This window comes from Lissotriton helveticus, chromosome 12 (genome assembly GCF_964261635.1).
Source record: "Lissotriton helveticus chromosome 12, aLisHel1.1, whole genome shotgun sequence".
Lineage (NCBI taxonomy): Eukaryota > Metazoa > Chordata > Amphibia > Caudata > Salamandridae > Lissotriton > Lissotriton helveticus.
The window spans coordinates 816,634,860-816,656,511 of record NC_136073.1 but is presented as its reverse complement, the minus strand read 5'-3'; the positions used below and the strand labels follow the sequence as shown (position 1 = coordinate 816,656,511).

Here is a 21,652-nt window from a genome sequence, read left to right as displayed (position 1 = left end):
CTACCAGACTAACCAGAAATCACGAGGCCCGCTCGTAAACCTCCAGGAATTCAGTTATAAATAAGCCTTTCTGCAGAGCACGGAATGGTACATTAATTTATGTTAAAACATAAATGCCATCTGTTGGGGTCCAAGGCCCCGGCCCAGTCTCCCGCAGATGGGCCAGCTTGCCCAAAAGGCCACCTGTCCAGATAGTCGAAGGGCTGGCTCTTTTCAATGGTGGGGCGTTGAGAAACCCCCGCCTTGTTTCGCTCGACAAAGCAAGACCACTACCCCACAATAAGGTTGGGGTGGTGTCCATCCTGACCCCACGCTCTTTTAGCCACATCGAGTTATATGGGACTGGACTCTACTAGGCAGAAGGCACGTCCTGGGGCCACACCATGGATCCATTGTGCTGCATCTCTCTACGCCAACAGACGAGATGTTTTCTGATTGGTCACGAGGCCAGTAGGCCTGGGAATAAGTCAGTCACATCACATTCTAACGATGGTAATGTTTTTAGTTCCTCTATGGGCTACAATTCCTCTTGGGAGGGTAACTAGTGCACACATTCAGCCAAATCCCGAGTTTCACCGGTGAGCCACTAACTTGTTTTGCAGAGCATCACTCCATTTACAAAGATCGTCTTAGTTGTCTTTTCAACATTATTACTCTTGGCTCTTTCTTTTCAACTCTCCTATACCACCCCAGCACTTGAAGGTGAACCTGTGGTGGCTTAGGGCGCTATACACATAAGCAACGTTCTGTTACGTTAATTGTATTCATGCAATGCAACCTTTGCGAGGCTTCTTGTCGCTATTGAAACCACAACCACTAAGGAATAAGATACTAAATGAAAGAGAACCCTTCTGTAAATATAAGAGGTGAACATATTCCTGAAATCCAAATAGTAGCCGTGTGTAATTAATAATAAAATGCTGACCCTGAAGGAAACCTAGGGCGCACTGGAAAGTTTTGAGATGTCTTAATTTTTTCCTGGCAGGCTCTGCCTGAAGTACCAAGAAGGAGAAGATCCCACACCTCTGCTGCTGTCACCAAAATCACCCAAAAAACATCTCCACAGGTCACTGTCGTTTTTGTAATTTCAATTAGGCCTAGTGTGGGGGACGCAGATCTGGGCTTGTGTATGCAAGTTGAATTCGGCTTGCCTGAACCCTGGAGTTTTATTACAGACTGCCTTATGGCAGATGGTCCTACATACATATTTGTGTGATTCGTTTCATATTGACTTGGTTTGCTATTTCACTGATCGCACTTGAGAAATTTCATGACAAGCTTTTTGACTACAGCAAAGCCCTGAAGAAGTCCGCATGAGGACGAAACGTGTCGGCGATCTTGAATTCTAAGAATTTGTCAATGGAAAAAGAATAAAAAATGTACTCGCCTACAATCAAAATCTATTAGTGTCTTTTAATTGGGAAGATCTTGAGATAGTGTGCTTTTCAGGTTTTATTGTGCTTGTGGATAATAAGTAAGCTCCACCCATTCATAATTTACATGCTTAAGTGCTGGGACACCCTTTGCTTAATTTGGACGATGGTCCTAGCTTTAGAGTTTATCCTGGGCTCCATGCCTGAGCAACATGTTTGCAAAAGACCATAATTATGGTGAGGTCTTCTTTTGGATGTAACAGGAGCTGGTAACTTTGGGCACCTGAGTCTCTAGGAATCGCTATGTCTAGATACACGCCCAGGACGTGAAGAGCTTGCTGGAGCCGGGGGCAGTGGAGGGGGGATAATCTGGGGCACTCATTTTTTTTTTCTTAGATGGCTGTTTCTCAGTTGGTCAGAACAAGCTCAATCTTGGTGGGATTTATTTCCAAAAGTTTTCATAATCCATCATTGGATGATGCTTAGGCCGTTGGCAAAAATGTCAGGATCATGATCCCCAACAGCTCTACTGGTTTGCTTTGAATGGCCTGATATCCACTGTCTTCTACATACATGTGAACCATAGCCTCAATATTCCACTCTGCAGTTGTAAAAGTGTACATCTAAAACTGAAGAATAAGGTGTATTGAGCCTTAAGGGACACCATTGCTAGATGTCTAGAGCTAAAAAGCAATGGTAAATATAATGTGCATCTGAAAGCTCTCCTGTAGGAGTTTAGCCTGGCCAAAACTTGCAACGGTCAAGAGGAGGATCCAGATGAGATGCTCCGTGGTGTCAAAGGCTACGGATGGAGCTAATAAGATGAGGGACTGTAACCTTATGGTAGTACAAGGAGGGAAGGAGCCAATAGGTAGATGGTGATACAACCAAGGTTTATTTGAAGTTAAAAATATGGGATTTAACTCAGTCCTGGTCGGGGAGTGTTCTTCCAGCTTTGTCTTCGGAAGTCTTTCAAAGCTGGGCCGGCTCCTTCATTCGTCACCGTCTCGCCCGTGTGGAATAAAAGAAAAGGAGAGGTGGCAGTTAGCTCACTGCTCTAATAATACGCTGGTTATGGGGCAGGGTGTGTGGGTAACGTACTTGAGGAAGAAGAAAACGGTCACCAATTGACAAACCAAATTACACTAACCCGAGTGGTGTCGTGAATAGTGCTCAAAGTAAACGGTTGCCCCGAAACGACGATCCCTCCCTCACCCTCCGTTACCCGGTTCCCCCCCATTTAAAATGTAGGAGATCCCTGAATCGGCCCCGTACCTTGCTAAGCCACGCATCTCCAAGAGCGTGGCTGGGCGAAGCGTGTGGACGGTGGCCTCCTGGCTTCTCCTTCGGTGGTTCCTCCGGGATTTCCTCTCGTTCGGTGGTTCCGTTGCCTGCTCTCCTTGTCCCTGCTTCTCCTGGCCTCTATTCCCGCTTGGCGTCTTCGGTCTTTTTCTCCTCCGGTCGGCTTCCTTTCCTCAGCTCGGTGTTGCTTCGGAACGCCAACAACTCCGCATCTTCCGTGTCCGCCCTTTTTTCGGTGGACGCCAGCGATGATAGGCCGACAAATTCTGACGTCACGGGGGTGGGTTCTATGCCGGGGAAGTCCAGGCTTCCCTTAAAGGGCCCGGACCAGTCCTGTAGAGGATACTGAGAGTCAGTCACAGGGGATTTTATAGATGTCTCCGTGACCCCGTGACTGGGACCAATACCGTCTTTATCAACCAGTTTGGTGGGATTGCCTAATTTCATCAGTATGACTCATTCCATGCCACTGCCTGCTCTGAAGCCTGCCTGAAAACGGTCCCCCCAGGATGGTTTTATCCAAGGAAGATTGTTGTTGCCTGAACCCAGGTCGGGCTCAAGAGCAATGGGCAGTAGTTGCTCAGATCTTTGTATTGTTGAGAAGGCTTCTTTACTAAAGGCTTCAATCAGACAGAAAAGCGGTGTACCCAAGGTCGGGTTTGCCCTGTCTCAGGGCAACGGGACTTGTGTGGCATTCAGCAGCTCCACAGAATCTCTGCAGAATCCTAACCCCAGAAGCATGGAGGAGGGAATCCGTTTCACATATCTAACGAGCCACAAAAGAAAGATGCAAATCGTATTCAGATTTGCTAAAAGCAAAGCAATAATAATAAATTGTACATTGTATTATTGGGAACAAAGGGTACATGTGCATTCTTTGAAATTATCAGAAGTCTTGGTGGAGGAAGGGAGATTAAGCCGCCTGGGGTAATTGGGAGGCCATCCCAAGCACTATGTGGGTAGTCTTGAGGTCCCTGACATCACACAGAAGTGGTTGAGGGGTTCATGACGGTGCCGAGAGGCATTTCTTGGCGTTATGAGTAGCCTGCCTCTCATGGAGCTCGGCTACTCGTCACTGCTGAGGGGAATCTCTGGAATAAGTGATAAAATTGTAAAGTGCTGAGTGGCACGCCTCTATGCCTTGAAACCCACCCAAACATTTGACGTCTGACTAACTCTACCCTGAACTTAAATTTTCTGGAACTCGTTCATCTGACATACAACTTCCAACAGCCCAACTCGACATTGTGGAGGAAGAGGCGTTTCAGACATTCTTTGTGTTTGCCAATAGACTGGATGGCCTCTGAAAACCAGATAACCAACTGCGAAGTTTCAGGACAAATTCTTATGTACCAGAGGGTTGTGTATGGGCATAGTGGGTGACGAATATGCACCCAGAATACTTGAAGATATGTTTACAATCCTCGGTGTTGTCCTAGCCCAGAGGTGCACTCCCTCGAGTCCTAGAGACACGATCTGTATATGTATAATGCTAACCCTAATTACACTTTTCATAGCACAAATTGAATTTCCTTTTACCCAATAACTAAAATATGCGAGTTACCCAAACCATTTTATTAAGGTGTTAGGCATTACAGTGAGCGGTGTCTTTACCCTGTTCTTTTGGACACCATATCGTTGCGATTATTAAATCCAGACGTTGGGAAATTTACTGATCTCGTTTTCAAGGGAGAGACAGGAGTAAGATGGCCCCTCACTCGCCTCAAGGCTCTGTCGACCCAGTAATGAGGCAGCGCAGCTAGCCAGCGAGGCGCGATCATTAAAAAGATGCGCATGTCCCCCAGCGAGGGAGAAATTGTTAGTTTTAAATGGGTTTGATTTATGGCTTGGAGGGCAGACACCATGTTACCATTTGCAGAACTATCCAGGTGGGACGGGAAGCAGGAGGGGGTGGGAGCTTATTAAAGGGCACAGAGGCCCGTGGCACGCACAGGTACACGTGCTCCGCGCTTCTCTCTCCTACTCTTTGCTTGCAGCGGCGAGTGCCTCCCTTCTCCCATCCTCTCCTCCTCTGTCCCAGATAGGAGCAGTCCAACGCTTGGTCTCTCTTTCCTGCATAAGAACAGACTAATAACTAACCCGGGCTTTCTGTCACAGCTTAAAGTAGTCTTCGTCCTAAATGTATGCATTCTAACTTCTGAGCTATCTTCTCCAGTTGAAGTCTAAAATGCTGGCTTTCATTTGGGGTCAGTCTAACTCCTAAGCCATCTCTCCCTGGCAGGGGCTGCCTGACTTGTGCTCTCCGTGTCCCTGATAGGTGCAGTCTAATTTCGAACATTACTGTCCCATTAAGGATCAGTCGAACTGCAGATCTGTCTGCCCCATATCACAATCCCTCCTCAGTTGTAAGCTGCTAGCGTTAAATGTAGGTTTCTTCCGGGGAAACGCTATTTAAAATTTAGATAGCGTACTCTTTTTATTTATTTATTTTTTTTTACTTTTTTTTTTTTAGTGGTGGCATTTTGTTTTATAAATGGCATTTTGTTCCTGGTTCACTTGCGGGCTTTGTACTGTTATAGTGCCTCTAATCGGATTGTGCTGCACTGTGTTTTTGTTTCAAACATCGTATTACTTGTCTCTGCTCACTTCATTCATCACTTTACCTCCGTGCCTTTTAGCACGTCTTGTTACGAATTTTGATTGAAAGTGTGAAAACTGAGAGGAATTTTTAGTGATGAAATCTATACTTCAAATGGAAAAATAAAACACAAGAACATTTTCAGTGAAAAATGTTCTATGCATTTAAACATTCTGCTTCAGCGATTAAATCATAAAACCTAACTCTAATAGTAACTACTCTAATTTTAATAAACACCTAAATATTACATTTGCAACTGCCTAACCGAAATGCTACCTTTACCCCTAACACTAATCCTAAACTAAAAATAATCCTTTACCATAATCATTGTTTAATGGGTTTCCTTACCGTATCCCAAACTCCAAATCTAGCATAACAACATTACCAACCATAACCCTTACTTTCCCACCACCTAAGCCTAAACCTTACCCTGAATGTAAACCTTACCCAACCTAGTAGTTGACTCTTTTCATAACCCTTACCCTACCCCTAATCCATGCCTGTTAACGAACCCACCTCTAATTCTAAAGACTTTCCCTGACCATAGCATTAATTTTTATCACTAACCCCTTTTTACAGTAACTCGAATCCTTTGCATTTTTTGCCCTCGCATGTTCCTTTTCCCTGCATGTCCTTTCCATCACATGCATATTTCCCTCGTCTCTTTCCTGAATGTCCTTTTACGCCTATGTACTTTATGCAAGCATATTTTATCACAGTATTGTTTTCTCTTTACCCCTTCCCTTTTCTCCCATCGCATTTCCTAACTATTATCTATCAAAGTGCCTAAAACATTTGTTCCTGAACAAAATATCTAATATGCGAGTGTTCCAAATCCTGTGCCATCTGGGGTAGCAGATGTTTGCACTTCACTAATATGAGATGCATCTTTTAAACCCAATATATTTCTGACCTACTCCTGCTGAATGCATCTATATTTAAAACTGTTAATCAATTTTGCCACTGTCTGCAGCCCAAGCGGCTGCTACACACTAGGAGATGTTCAGGTGTAAACTACGAGCTGTTGAACAGATTATTTTTGAACCATAAGATGCTGCAGTCCAGGCTACTGCGGCATACTCAATCATGTTTATACATATATGCACTATTACGGTGCTCACAGGTCTGTGTGCACTAAGCTGCAGCTGTTATATCACACATTTATTCTCCATGCTGCAGCACATTCTGAGATATTTACATATACACCCACTGAGTGTTGTGTGCAGTCTAAGCTACTTTTAACACTTCATTGAGCTGTTTGTACCTTGGTCTTTGGGCCGGCCAATCTGCTGCAGGTAATATATACTCTATTACAGGTCTGTAAATCCTGGATAGTTGCTTTTTAAATTTGGCACGGGGTGTACAGATGCGTGGTGCCTAAGCTCCTGTTAGTAAAACCAAAGGGGATAATGGACAGAGCGTTGAATATTGCAAGCCAGGCTAGCTTGAATCCAGTGGCTAAAGAATGATGATGGATTAAACTCAGATCAGTTGACTGGGGGTGAGTGTTTGATTTGCTCCAACGCTCCGTCCATCATCCACTTTGGTATCGCAAGCTCCTGTTAGTGTCAGTGCTTAATTTGCCAGGGTCCTCGCCAGGACATCACTGCAGCTTGCTCCGCCCATTGCTCCTGCCAGTGCTGCCAGTGACAGTCCCAACATACCTATTAACCAACACACTGTTAGACTATTCTAGGCCCCAAAGCTATAAGACTGGCTTGGGTGGCAGGTAAAAGTCATTTTTAATGTATATAGCAGCGTTTCCCAAACTGTGGTCCGCGGACCACCAGGGGTTCGTGAGACTATCCCAGGGGTCCGCAGGACTCGAGTGCCTGTCATCGTAGTGAAAAATGAAACGCCCTTGCGTCCTCACAGCACACAAGAGATGTGAATGTTGGCGCAGGGGCGGCGAGACCACAACAATACAATCGGGAGGTGGGGGCATCGAATGGGCAGTGGGCAGTCAGGGGGGCGGGCCGCAGGGGGCATAGCGGCTGGGGAAACGAGTGGAACAGAAGGCAAAAGGGGCACAAAAACAAGGAAAAAACGAGTTGCACAGAAGGCAGAAGGGCACAAAAAAACGAGTGGAACAGAGGGCAGAAGGGCACAAGAAACGAGTGGAACAGAGGGCAGAAAGGCACAAAAAACAAGTGAAACAGAGGGCAGAAGGGCAAAAAAAAACGAGGGAAAAGTGAGTGGAACAGAGGGCAGAAAGACACAAAAAACGAGTGGAACAGGGCAGAAAGGCACAAAAAACAAGGGGAACAGAGGGCAGGAAGGCACAAAATGGAAAAAGAGTGAAACAGAAGGCAAAAAGGGCACCAAAACGAGGGAAAACGAGTGGCACAGATGGCAGACGGGCACAAAAAACGAGTGGCACAGAGGCAAAATACAGAATACAGAAAGTAGGGGCAGCTAAGAACAGAAGGCAGAATGGGCAGAGAGGCACGGGGGCAGAGAGGGGAACAGAAGGGAAAACCGGGCAGAGACACGGGGCAGCCAGAGGTACAGAATGAAAGACAGGGCAGAGAGAGCACTGGGGCAGTGAGGGGAACCGAGGGAAGAAAGAGGGGCATGGACCACGTACTGGCAGCGGGGAAGACAGACAGCAGCAGTCACAGACAACAATGAAAATACAGGCAATACAATAAAAGCAATAAAGCGTTGAAAGGCACATGTGTATAGCTTACCGTTATTTGGCAGGCAGGTGAAAATAGATGCAGCCAGGATCAGCAGTAGGATTTTCGTGCTGCCGTCTGATTGCTCACTTTTCACAAGCCCTTGGGTGAATAGCGTGCTGTCAAGCTTCCATATTCAGACATATCAAGCTCTTATTCTGTGTAGCCTTTGTAGTTGGCAAGGGACGGGTAGTGGGCATCCTGACAGGAGAGGGTCATGTCAGGTGCCACGCGAGGCCTCTCTGAAATATGCCTTAACTGCACTGCTCACCCCTTGGTGATAAAATGTTGTTCTGCTGTCTGTGACTAAAGATTATGTCTAACAGGGGTTTATGGTAATTGGCATAGCATTGTTCCATGATCTCGCTGAAACAATATGCCTCCTGTGCAGATACCTTCCTGCCATCTCTTGCACTTCCATGGTGAACTCCTGATATAGACCTTGAATTTGTTCTGTACACTGGACTCATCACTTTGTGCACTATCTTGTTAGAATTTTCACAATATTCAATGCTTCTTGGGGCATGTCTTTATTTTAAAATGCTTCATAATTTTATAATATTTTAGACCTTCTTAAACTGTGAATAGGTAAAAATGCTAATAATTCACAATCATTCAACCTGTTGCTGTAAAGAAGGGTCACCTCTCCAAGGCTCTGGAATGAGAATGTAGAGGTTCTGCTATGGCTGAAAGCAGGAGACTTGTACCACTAAATAATACACTGCTGTATGAATACATGTCCATGCCAATAGACCCAATTCAGGCTGTATCCCTGTTGAAATTGCCTCTGCTTCAAAAGGCGTTTTTAAAGAGAAATTTAACTTGTACAAATTGCTTGGGGGGTCCCGGCTTCCAGTAGTGATTCAGTGGGGGTCCTCAGGAGTCAAAAGTTTGGGAACCACTAATATATAGGATTAATAAACAAACTAGTTGTACTCATCTCTAAATTAGCCAGAAATTGCCAGGCAGCACCACCATGTGGCAGACTGTCATAAGTGCCAATTTGCACAATTAAATGCCGGTGCCGAGCACAAGAAACCACCGGCTCAAATTAAGCACTAGTTAGCATACACTATGAGTTGTTTCTCAGCTTTGCAGGTAAATTGTCCTGCTGCTGATACTGCATACTAGAACCCATTCTGTAGGTCTTTGTGCTACCCAGGATACTGTTGCTAATTTATATCAGGACAGGTATGCAAGTCTCTATGAAACTCCGGTGGTGCTGTTAATGTGTACTCTGAGCTCAGTGATTAAATTGGGAAGGTGGTGGGTACCGGCACTCTCTTCTGGGGATCAGGGCTGATATTAGGCTCGAAAGGAGCAAACCCTAAGGACATATTGGGTAAAGTTGCAAATTGGTATACCTATACAGAGGAACAGGCAAAGGCATACACCAGGAAAGAACAGACACAAACCGGGTAAGGGACAGGATTAGGGCGGAGAAAGCTAGGCAAGGGAACCAATTATTGTCAAACACACTTGGTTAACACTAGTGTTGTACACAGATGAGACTCTGAACTTCCCACAGCAATAGAGAAAGTCTCTGTGCAGATTAGTCTTGCAGATATTCACCATGCAAACCCATTGAAAAGAGGCAGCAGAAGTGATTATCTGGACCTTGGGCACAAACAAGGGTTATACTTGCATACACGAGACAAACCCATATGCCTCCCTGGAGCACAAACAAGGATTTTACTTGCATATACAAGACTAATCCCTATTCTTCCAGAAGGAGACACATTAGAGATTTGTACGGAAATAGAAATATCACACTGTCTCAGTTAAGGAACTTAAGACTACATGTAACACGTGAAAAAGGTTAGGGCAGGACTGGAAACCTGTAGCCAAACCCTGTAGAAATAGTGAACACTTATATAAAGGTGGGGACAAAATGGTGCACTTACCGGGCACAAAGATCCCAAGAGAAGTAGAAGACGACTAGGAGAGGGAAACTTGTCTATGAAACAAGCACACACGGGTAGAGATCACTGGAATGCATGCATAAGACTAATAAGACAAAAGTGTGACACTATAGTAAGGAATCAAGGAAGAACTGGAGAACAAACAAGGCAGGGCATGTAGAAGGATTCTAGGAACTCCAGCAAGCTAGAGACGAACTGCAATAACGCCGAAGAACACAAAATGAGAAACTGACAAAGGGCACCTACAACAAGAAGCAAAAAAAGTAGACTGGGAAGCAGATACAAGAACAAAGACTAATACAAAAGGAATTAGCACAGGGAAATGATATCAGAAACAGACAGAACAAAATAGAAACAAATAAAGGGTGCAGCCCATGACTGAGGACAAAACATAGACAAGCAAGTAAAGGAAAAGGGAATGCAGGGCTGGGAGAAATCTGCAGCAAGCTGCACTAGAACATGACACACGTTGTGGCAGAATCTAGGCAAGAACTGGTCAGGACACCAGGCAACAAGTGTTCCGGTACACAGAAGTTCAAGCATCAATGCACAAACAAGGGAGTTTAGGGCAATGGCAGCTTATAAGCAGTTCCAGGCCACAGCAAGCCCAGGGTGGAGTCGCATGACTAGGCTCCACTGGAGTAGTTAAAGGTGTGTGTGCAATTCCTATCTCTCAGTTCCTGGAAGAGAGAATCCATTGCTAAGGAACAGTAGGACAAGTCCCATAGAAAGTATTAAACAGTGGATTCCAGGTGTCTGTGAATAATTGCCAGTGCATTCTGAAATCTGTACTCCATGGAAGCAAGCATAGGTTTTCCAATGTGTCCAAGATTGATATGAGCAGCAGGCAGGAATTCTACAGGGATACTGGATACGTTTTAGTGGTGATTTCCAGGCTGAAGCTGGTACAGGGACAGCACCCCCACATAGGCCAAACAATGAAATCGTAACACGGGCTTAGTTTTTATCTTAACCACTTCTATGCTCATGACGAGCCCAGCTCGTCATGAGTCACAGTGGAGCTGTGCTCATGACGAGCTGGGTTCGTCATAACGGCCGCGGCCCGCCCAGGCGCGATTGATTCCCCGCCTGTGCAAGAGAATTAATCAGTGGGCGGGGTCGTGACGAGCCCAGCTCGTCATGAGCACAGCTCCACTGTGACTCATGACGAGCTGGGCTCGTCACGAGCAATGCGGCGCCGTGGCCCTCCCTCCGCCTGCCCCGTGGGGGAATTACCCCCGCGGCGAAGGGGTTAAGACCGTGACACTGACAAAGAAACAGAAAAGGGAGAAAGGAAAATTAATAGTAGCAAGAAGAAATCAGAGATTAAAAGTAACTCACAAGAGTGGATGAAATGTCGGGTGATTGAAGGCAGGCATTGAGTAGGAATATAGACTCAGCAACCTTGGAATAGGGTAATCGAACATTCATCAGAACAGGCAGTGTGCTTCTGAAAACACATTTTTGGGCCCTTCACTTAGGTTTTTTTCCCCTCAATAAATGGAGCACTGTCTGAGCTGTTCAATGGGTATGGATGTATGTGCATCCCCACTTCAGGTGTTGAAATACTCTGAGCTGTTCTGGTGGTCGGTCTTGTATCTTCAGCTACAGTGTCTAAAACGTCGTTGTTTGCACCATTGTTGTCTAGCACATTTCGCTTTTTTTGATTTTTCTGATACTTGCATCCATTAAGCCTGAATTGCTCCATTTCTTCTTCCCTCAGGTTCCTGAAGGATGATTACGCGGTGCAGGTGGACATCAACGACTACCTGGACATCTACTGTCCGCATTATGAGGGGCACGTCCCACCGAAGCTCACCGAGTCCTTCACGCTTTTCATGGTGGACATTGATGGCTACAACGGCTGCTACGAGACGCACGATGCCCACAAACGCTGGGAGTGCAATAGGCCCTACGCTCCTTTTGGGCCAATCAAGTTTTCAGAGAAGATCCAGCGGTTCACGCCCTTCTCGTTGGGGTTTGAATTCAGGCCTGGAGAAGATTATTACTACATATGTAAGTAGCCTTTCCCTGTCTCATATTGGACTGCCACTGTTACTTTCATTGTTATATCCAAATATGATAACGCAATGTCTGCAAATAGCATCGCTCAGTTTGTGAGGGATGTCATTCCATCTGCATTTTCACTACACTGTGTAGCGATGCTATTACTTCTGAGTTGTTTGTTTACTCTCACTAGATGATACTGTGCCCATGAGTAGCGTAACTCTCCAGCTGTGCTACAATGTAAGTACTCCCAAAACTGCTGTTTCAGGATGTAAGTTAATTTGAGTATATTCAGTCTGCCCTTCACAGATCCAAGTGTGCCTGTGAGCATCTTCATGCTGCAGTTTGAGTTTGTAACTTCATGAAGTAACTTAATGTGAGTGGTTTCAGCCTACTCATCACAGATGTTACTATGTTTATGGCTTTCTTCACTCTGATTTCAGGTTTGACAGCTTTTGTAGTTACCTTCAATTTTCTCCACAGTGGTGTTAGTGTCTGAGAGTACTTTAATTTTCAGAGGTTTCTGTGCCTATCAGTATAGATTATCTGTGCTGATAGGGATGTTACATTGTCCTTGTTTAGTTTCACTCTTCTCTTAGTAATGTTATTATTTCTGTGTTCAGTTTCTCTCTGGCCACAAGAAGTGTTACTGTACCTGTATGTATGTTTGTGGTATTTGTACAGCACAAACCTAATCAAAAGGAAGAGCAGCACTGTACAGAGTCAAAGGCAACGATACAGTCAATGAGTGATTGGAGGGACAGCTGGATTGTAACTGCAGTGATGGACTATTGCTTCATTGTGGTGTTAAATAAAGGAGTTTGTCTTAAGTTCTTTTGTAAATTTGAGCAGGATAGGGGCGATGTTCTCCAAGGACATTGACTTGTTGATGACCTGTATTCGGGTCTCGCCTATTGGCAAGAGACTTTTACATCCAATGCGGACTTAAAGGGCATTTTGTATCCACCTCTTCCTCGTGATCTGATTTTTAAAAAATTTTTTTTTACTATCTCTGTTCCCTGCTCCTGACTAAATTGCTTTCCTCCCAATTCTGTGTGTCCCGCCCAAGGAACATTTTGGTGGCATAGTGTTTTGATAGGAAGAGTTGTATCCTTCCATTACTGATGTCAGGTCCTTGCAGTGCTGCACAAAAACAGATTTCTCTGCATCCCTCTCTCCTTGTGCTGCCTGTCCCCACCCTTCCTGCCCCTTGTCTCTATTCAAATATCACACCCCACTGTCGTCTTGCACACCTGACTTCCGAGTGCTCCGTCTGCCGCCCACTGTTATATAGTGGTAGACAACTATTTTTGAATGGTTTTAAAACTGCCCCCTGCCCATGCATGAGTGCACTGCACCCATCCTGTAAAGTTTTGCTTTGTGAAAAAAACATTAAAAGATGGCCGCCGAGTATGTCCGCACATAGGCGGGGAGCTAATTTGTCATTCTTTTTTGGGAAACATAAGAAAAACCACAACAAGATGGCCCCGGTGCATGCCTGTGCATGCGCGGGTGCCACCTGGCTAAGCCGAAAGCTTTGCGCCTGGTATGAAAGGCGAGAGCTACTATCTTTGCTAATGCTAGTTTTTTTGGCCTGGATTTGGCTGGGGCTGTAGCAGACAATTTAGAGAACCTGCCCCTTCCTAACAATAATTTGTATCAAACCCAAGTTAGCAGTGATTTGTGATACTTTTTTTTTTTTTTTTTTTTTTTTTTTTTGGGGGTATAAACTTTTATTCAGTGACAGTACATACACACAGCTCCATGCCTACAACCCGGAGGCCGGCAGCAATGTAAGAAAAATACAGGATCATCATGGTAGAATCGGCAGGTCAACGGAGCAGGAGCTCCACAGAGAACAATGGGCATCCTGCCCCTTCTCCACTGTTTGAGCACACATACCCTAAGTTCCATGACCTACTCTCCCCAACCTCGCCCCCTCTTTTGGAGCCCACCCAGTCCCATTGTGTGACATGTGTGTTGGTGTGGAATGTCTGTCCGTCCCCCGAAAACTAGCGTATAACTTCTCTCACAACCACCCCTCCCGAACTTACCCCCTACCCCCCTAACTACCCCTGTGCTTGCCTCTGCGTGAGTTCCAAACCTATGCCTCCACCCTACCCGCCCTCCCAGACGTGACATACCCTCCCCCCGCTCCAAACCCCTGAGCCCCCTGTGTACTGTGGCAACCCGCCCTGCAAGTAACACACTGGAAACAGCGGTGAAAGGACACACTAGAAAGTTCTTCCCATCGCCCCCGGAGATTCAGCCGGCTACTCGTCCAGGTCTCCACCAAGCACTTAAACACCAAGTATAGAGCCCTGAGCCTCAGTGGCCTCCTCTCCTATCGGATTCTCCTCCTCCTCATGCCCCGAATCCGCGTCAGACTTTTTGGTAGAATATGTTAGATACTGGTCCCAGAAATTTTTCGGTCTGTTGCGAGGGGGTAGAAGCTCGCTATAAAGCTGTGACTGAGTGCACCCGTATAGCATATCTCTGGACCATCCATCTTTGGTCGGGAGAGGACCTCGCATCCAACATCGCGCCACCAGCCGACGGGCCATTATGAGTCCCAGGTCTGCAAGGCGGCGCATCGCCGGTGGGAGAATTTTAGAATGTCCCAGGAGCGCCAGCGCCGGGTCTACCGGTAACTCAGTCTCCAGTATGGTGCACAGTTCCCCAAAAACGTCAGCCCAGAATCTGTTGATGCCCGGGCATGTCCACGCAAGATGCATGAAATCCGCAACTGGGGAGTGGCAGCGCTCGCACTCCGCTGATTGTCGGAGGCCATACCTATGTAGGCGTTCGGGGGTGTAATACACTCTTTGGAGGAATTTAAAATGAATAAGTCTATGTCGAGCGTTCATGGAAACCTTTCTGGTATTGCGGCAGCAGTATTCCCACATAGAGTCGCTTATTTCTGTCTGCAGATCCCGTTGCCATGCCGATCGGGCTTTGGAGATAGCGTGTTGGCCGCCACGCTGGCCTATTCGATACAGCCTGGACACCAGGTGACTAGGGGATGGCGTCTTGATAACGTACGTCAGTTCCGGGGTTTCCGGAGGCTCCTGCATGGTCGCGCCCAACATGTCCCGTAATGCCGCGCGGAGTCTGTGGAAATGGAAGCGCTGCAGTAGCGTGGCAGGCGGCCTTGACTGCGCCAGCTGTGTCCAGGTGATCGCTGTGCCCTCCTTGAAAAGGTCTCCCAGTTTGAGGATGCCCAATTGTCGAAGCGCGCACAGGACCCCCTTCTCCCGTAGAGGTGAGAGCCACACGGCCCAGTCAATTGGGACCAGTGGGGAATACAAAAGATCCTGTCCGTGACTCCGAGCCAAAGAGTGCCACGCATGATTAGTCGCTGTTATCGAATCCAATGCACCAACCCGGCGCGAGGTCGGTTCAAACACTGTGGCCGGAGTGGGGAGAGGGGCGGCGAAAAGGGTTTCAAGTATCACGTGGGGGATGTTACGATCCCCGTGAGTCCATGTGTGCAAATGTGTTGCTTGCGCAACCCTATAGTATCTCTCTAGGTCAGGCGCACCTAATCCTCCTTGTTCAAACGGGAGTGTTAGGATTTGCCACTGTATCCTCGGTTGCTTGCCCCCCCAGGCCAACCGCGTGAGAGCCTGGGTCAGCGTCTTAAAGAACCCCTTCGGTAAAGTCACCGGGATGGTGTTGAACAAAAACAGGAACCGGGGCAGCACTATCATTTTCATCAGGGCAATGCGGTCTGAAAGGGAGAACGGTAATTTGCACCACCTATCGATATCGTCAGACAGTTTGGAATAGGCCACCCCATAGTTTTCCCTCACCAGCACGTCTGGGTCCGGGTGCAACTGTATGCCCAGATACCGAACCGGATCTTCCGACCACTGTAGCGGATAGTCCATCTCGAACTTACTCGTAGCCGGGGTCAGCGGAAACGCGACGGATTTGCTCCAGTTAACTTTCAGTCCCGATAACGCTCCGAACTGAACTACCTCCCTCAACACAGAAGAAAGATTGAGCTCTGGGTCCCTAACATAGAGGAGGGTATCGTCAGCATACGTGGATATGCAGATCTTGTACGTAGGGAAACTGATTCCCTCGAGACTATGGTATTCCCTCAGTGCGCACGCTAGAGGTTCAGCCACGAGTGCATACAGCAGTGGTGATAGAGGGCAGCCCTGCCTGGTGCCTCTGCGTATTGCGAAGGCGTCCGACACTCTGTTGCCTAGGCGAATTCTAGCCGATGGTTCATAATATAACGCACCTATCATCTGCAGGAAGGGTTCTCCCAGGCCCAGCTTCCGCAGCACTCTGATCATGAAGGGCCACTCAACAGAGTCGAACGCCTTTTCCATGTCAAGAAATACAGCTAGCGCCCTACTCTCCGGCTTCACATGTTGCATTGTCCCCAGTACAGTGCGTATATTATAGGTAAGACTCCTGGTGGGGATGAAGCCAGCCTGCTCGGGAGCAACTAGTTCCGGGATTAAGAGAGCAAGACGTGTCGCCAGGACTTTGGCGTATAGCTTGGCATCGACGTTTATCAACGAGAGCGGGCGGTATGAGCTCCGTTCTGTCGGGGGCTTTCCCGGTTTAAGGAGGGTAATAATGAGTGCCTCTCGCATGGTCGGCGGCATACAGCCGTCCTGACATATGCCGTCGAACAGAGTCGACAGGTAGGGAACCAACAAGTCCCCGAAGGCCTTGTAGAAGCCGACCGTAAGCCCATCGGCTCCCGGAGCACTGCCCGTGCTCATGCTATTCAGGGCATCAACGATCTCTTCCCTCTGAATAGGCATCATCAGAAACTCTCTCTGCGTGTTTGATAGCTGTGGCATTTCGATAAAGTCCAAATAGTCATCTATCGCCCCATCCATGCCGGCGGTTTTAGCCTCATAAAGAGCTGAATAGAACAGTCGAAACTCTTCTAGAATCTTCTCTTCGTCAGTCAGGAGCTCACCCGTACTCGACAGCAACTCGCCAACTGCAAGCTGTCGCCTTTCGCTGCGAACCATGTTGGCCAGAAGGGATCCGGGTCTCCCACCCTCGCCATAAGCGCGAGCAGTAGCATATTTGCCCAAGTGTTTGACCTCCCTATCGGCTTCCTCATTGTATTCCGATACTAGCTGTTTAATTGTGACTAGTGTTTCCTCGTCAGGGCTAGCCTGCAGCCTCTGCTCCAGCTCTGTCAGGCGTGTTTCCAGGAGTTGGAGCCGCTGCCTGATGGATTTTAGGACGCTGGAGTGTTTGGCCATGGCAACACCGCGCACATATACCTTGAATGTCTCCCACAGCGTTTGGAAGTCATCCACGGAGCCCAAGTTGATGTCGAAGAAGTTTTGGATCTCCTCTGCGAGTTCACCCCGAAAAACTTCGTCTAGTAAAGAATAGGGGGGAAAGCGCCACGTGAAAGGGGGGAGACGGGGCGTCGGCAGTTCGAGAAGCATGAGGAGAGGAGAGTGATCCGAAAGTGTGCGGGGCAGAATCAGACAGTCCCTTACCCTGCAAGCCAGAGGTCGTGACGCTAGCCAGTAATCAATTCTTGTATGTATTTCGTGGTACGAGGAATAGTGCGTGTAGCCCCCTCTGGAATGGTGCCTATGCCGCCAAACATCAAGTAAATCCAGGCGCGTCATTGCAGTCTGCAGCACCCCTGCCGCTGCCGACGGGTGTCTATGTGGTCCCGCAGACCTATCCAACATCGGGTCAAGAACCAGATTGAAATCCCCACCCCAGAGCATCCCTGTGCATTCATACTGCTCGCATTTCTGTACCAATGTCGTGTAGAACTCCGGGGAGTCAAAGTTAGGGCCATACACATTAACTACCATACAATCAAGACCCCTGCCCTTGCATCTGCAGAGGACATATCTGCCCTCGGTGTCAACTTCCAGGGGTGTCAGTGTTAGTTTGGAGCCCGGGTTAACCCAGATAAGAGTCCCCCTCGAGTGAGTTGTGAACCCAGAAGCTACACTGCAATCCACAAGACCCTTATGAAGAAGCATTTTGCTAGTCAAAGGCAAGTGTGTTTCCTGTAACAATGCAAGATCTATATGATGTCTGCGCAGGTAACTGAGGACTTTACGAAGCTTCCTGAAGTCATTTAGGCCCCGTACATTCCAAGTTAAGACTCTTAAGTGTGCAGGTTCCGGCTCGCTCAGTGCCGCGAGCTCGGAAGTGTCAGCCCCACCCGCCATGGCAGAAGATAATGAAGTCACAGAATAGATTTGCAGTAACTGCAGCTATACAATCAAGCAGGAGAAACGGAAGGGGAGCAACATCCGCGTGCATATAGGGAGGTTCCCGCACAGAATGGCAAAGCACATGTTCAATCGAAAACAAAAAGAACCATACAAAGACAAAAACAAACCCCAACAATCCACCCTCCTCCCACAGCTGACCCCCCCCAACTCGGTCACTCAGGTCCCCATCCCACCCGCCCCTCCCCAACCACAAGTCCAGAAACCCCATAGCCTACGGCTCGTGGGCGAAAGGTAGCTAGCCACTACAGGCTTGTCTAGGAAGACCAAACTCTGTTTTCCTGAGTCCCCACCCCCCGCCGTACACCATCAAGCATGGATCACCCCGTCAAATCAATAATAGACATTCTACACATCCCCAGCAATGCCAGGGACATCTCCCCCCCCCCCCCACCCACACCCCCATTGTCGCAACCATCACCCATCCAGCAATAATGAGCAGAGAGAGCAACAGTCACAGTGGGTGTAGTCTAACCACAACAGTGAACCATAATCGTACCCGCCGCCCACACCCTCTTATCCGCAGCAACTCGGCAGTGAATAGTGTCACCGAATCAGGATCACCCCGAGTCAACTCAACCTCAAAAAAAAAAAAAAAAAGGATCAGATGGCAGAGCACAGTACCATAGTGCGGCCATAGCCGGGTTACTCCTGGTTGTCCCCACGTTGCTGATCGTCTTCTTCCTGAACGTCCACCTGCTCTGCCGGCTTGTCTCGAGCCCATTTCTTCAACGCCTTTTGCAGCTCTGCAGGGTCCGTAAAGATGTGCGAATGTCCCTGCCTATTCACACGCAGCTTGGCCGGGTACAGCATGGCATAATCCAGGCCCATGTCCCTGAGTCGTTTCTTGTGTGGCGCAAAGTGTTTGCGCGCCTCCTGAACTCGGGCCGTGAAGTCAGGGAAGATGGAAATCGTCGAGCCCTCGTATTGTAGAACTCCCTTGGACCGTGCCAACCGAAGTGCCGTGTCCCTGTCTCTGTAATTCAACAGCTTTGCAATAATTGGCCGCGGAGGAAGACCCGGGTTAGGACGTGGGGCTAGCGACCTATGAGCACGTTCGACCACAAACATGGATGAGAACACTCCTTCTCCGAGCAGGTTAGTTAGCAGGCTTTCCACAAACAGCTCCATTCTCCCAGTCTGAGTGGTCTCCGGCAGGCCAAGGATGCGAAGGTTGCAGCGACGTGTCCGTGCCTCTAAATCCTCCGTCTTGTCTTGAAGGGTCTTGATCAACTCATCCGCCCGGCGTCTCGCGGTATCCAAGTCTGTCTGGGCCTCCTCCACCTCCGTGATGCGCCTTTCCGCCATGTCGTGCCTCTCGGTGTGTTTGTCGAGGCGCTCCGCCATGCGGTCCATCCTGTATGACATGGCGTCCATTTTGGTCCCCAGCGCCGTAATATTCGTCTGAATATTCAGTTCCATGGAGCGGAGCAGTGTTTTGATCTCCGAGTGGTCCTCTGGGCGTTCACCCGCAGGCGGAACCTCATCCTGGTGTGCCTGAGGGCTCAGCACCTGGACTCTCCGTTGTGAGAAGGGGAGTTTGCTCTGAGTCCTGTCTCCCTTCCCCATGGTGTGCAGGTTCCTGCTATGCTCCCGCCCTTGCGCGAAGGGGATAGTGGCCGCCAAACCAAAGTCCGTCGTCTGTAAGCCACTGGCGCAGCCCTTCAGGGAGATTCAGAAGAGAGGCCAAAGCGGCAGGTCAGCAACCACCAGACAGTACAACCGCCGCTAGTAATGCTGCGAGGCCCAGGCCTCGCGGTGAAGGAGCAGCGGGAGAGCGGGGGAGGTGCGCGGGCCCAAGGAGAGGGGCCGAGTTCGGGTTGAGTGAGCAGACCAGGGCACCTTGGATGGGTAGGAGGAGGGGGGGGAGAAAGCGAGTTACTACACTCCTCCCCCCGCAAACAAAGTCCGCGAAGTCCGCTGTGTGTGTCCCTGGCGCCCCCGGAACAGGGTAGGTCGCGCCTGCGCTCCGTCCCCACCCGACTTCTCACCGTGGGGGATGGCGAAGGTCGGGTCCGCTGTGTAGGCGATGTTGGCCGCGCTCCCCTCGTCCACGCCTCTGACACCTCTCTGAGTCCGGCAGAGGGTCCCGACAGCCGGCGGCGCTGCTGCTCAGACTCTGCCGCACGTCGCAGCACGCAACGCGGGCACGTAGCAACTTTAGGCCGTGGATCGCAGGCCTTCCAGGGGTCCCAGCGGAGGCAGCCCGCCCGCTCCGCCGGGGTTGGATGGATCCGTTTCACGTCGGGCAATCAGGTCCCCTGATGTTCCGCGACACTGAGGGAGGGAAGGGGGGACACAGATCGAGGGTAACTGCAGGATATTAAAGGATAGTATGATGGTGACGACGGAGCTCCGGGACTATGCGGCCATTTTCCGCGGCTGCTAGCTCCGCCCCCCGTGATTTGTGATACTTTTGAAGGCTTTTTAGTGCTGCAATATAGGCAGCAATCTACTCCGTCATGTTGAATAAGGAGTCCTCTTTGGAAAACGCAAATCCCATTTTGATCCTTCTGAGCAATCTAAGAAAGAAAGCGAGGTAGTTATTTTGGAATAAAAATGTGATACTGTACAGATCAATAAAAGGTTTACCCCCTGGACAATGCCAAACCTCTGCCATCCAAACTGCACCTATTCGGTGGCACTGAGTGCCGCAGTTTTCAATATGCTTTGAGCAGCTCTTTACTGTGCCCTGTAACTGAAAAGTGCAAAAGAAACAAATGATGAACGGAATGCTGAACAATGCAAATATTCACCCCCAGTCACAAGGATCTGGGTTTAATTCATCATTCTTTTGCTCACCACACCACCCCAGTTTGGACCCAGCCATATGCAAATCAGTCTTGACCCTGTCCCTTATTGGAACAGTCCAGCCCGAACTGCCAAGCCAGGTCCTCCCTGGACCTGAAACAAGCATCCTGGGACCGGTTTCAGGGCATCACCCTTCATTGGCGAGGCTAGCTTAAATCCAGTGGTGTAGTGAGCGCGGGACCCACGTCTGGGAATACCCTTCCCAATTAGGGTGACATATGCAAAAGAAACAATTGATGGACGGAATGCTGGACAATGCAAACTTTAACCCCCAGTCACAAGGATCTGGGTTTAAACCATCATTCTTTTGCTCACCACCCTAGTTTGGACACAGCCATATGCATATCAATCTTGACCCTGTTCCTTATGGGAACAGTCCAGCTCGAACTGCCAAGCCAGGTCCATCAATTGTTCTTTTTGCATCTATAACTGAAAAGAGCACATACCACATGTAACTTCAAAATAAGAAATTAAACTTGGTTAGAAACCTAATAACTGATAACTTGAACGGGTGAAGTCCGAGCTTGACACCTTAAAATCATTATGCTCTCGCTTTTTACTGAATGTGAGGTAATCAGTCATTTAGTATGGATCTGTAACATCTAAAAACGCCCATAGTCATTTGCAGACCCAGCCTGAATCTGAACTAGTAGTACGTCTCATCAAACAAGCATACTGAGGTTTTTGGGTCGAGCCTGGGCAGCGCATCTGC

At 48.4% G+C, this 21,652-nt stretch overlaps 1 protein-coding gene across 1 annotated transcript in view; it reads left to right on the top strand.

Moving 5' to 3' along the window:
• Positions 1-21,652, top strand: part of EFNA4 (ephrin A4) — a 199,803-nt gene that overhangs the window by 90,005 nt on the left and 88,146 nt on the right. Inside the window, exon 2 of the mRNA XM_078670998.1 lies at positions 11,598-11,890. Within this exon, the coding sequence (XP_078527124.1) occupies positions 11,598-11,890 (293 nt within the window). The remainder of the gene's footprint in view (positions 1-11,597; positions 11,891-21,652) is intronic.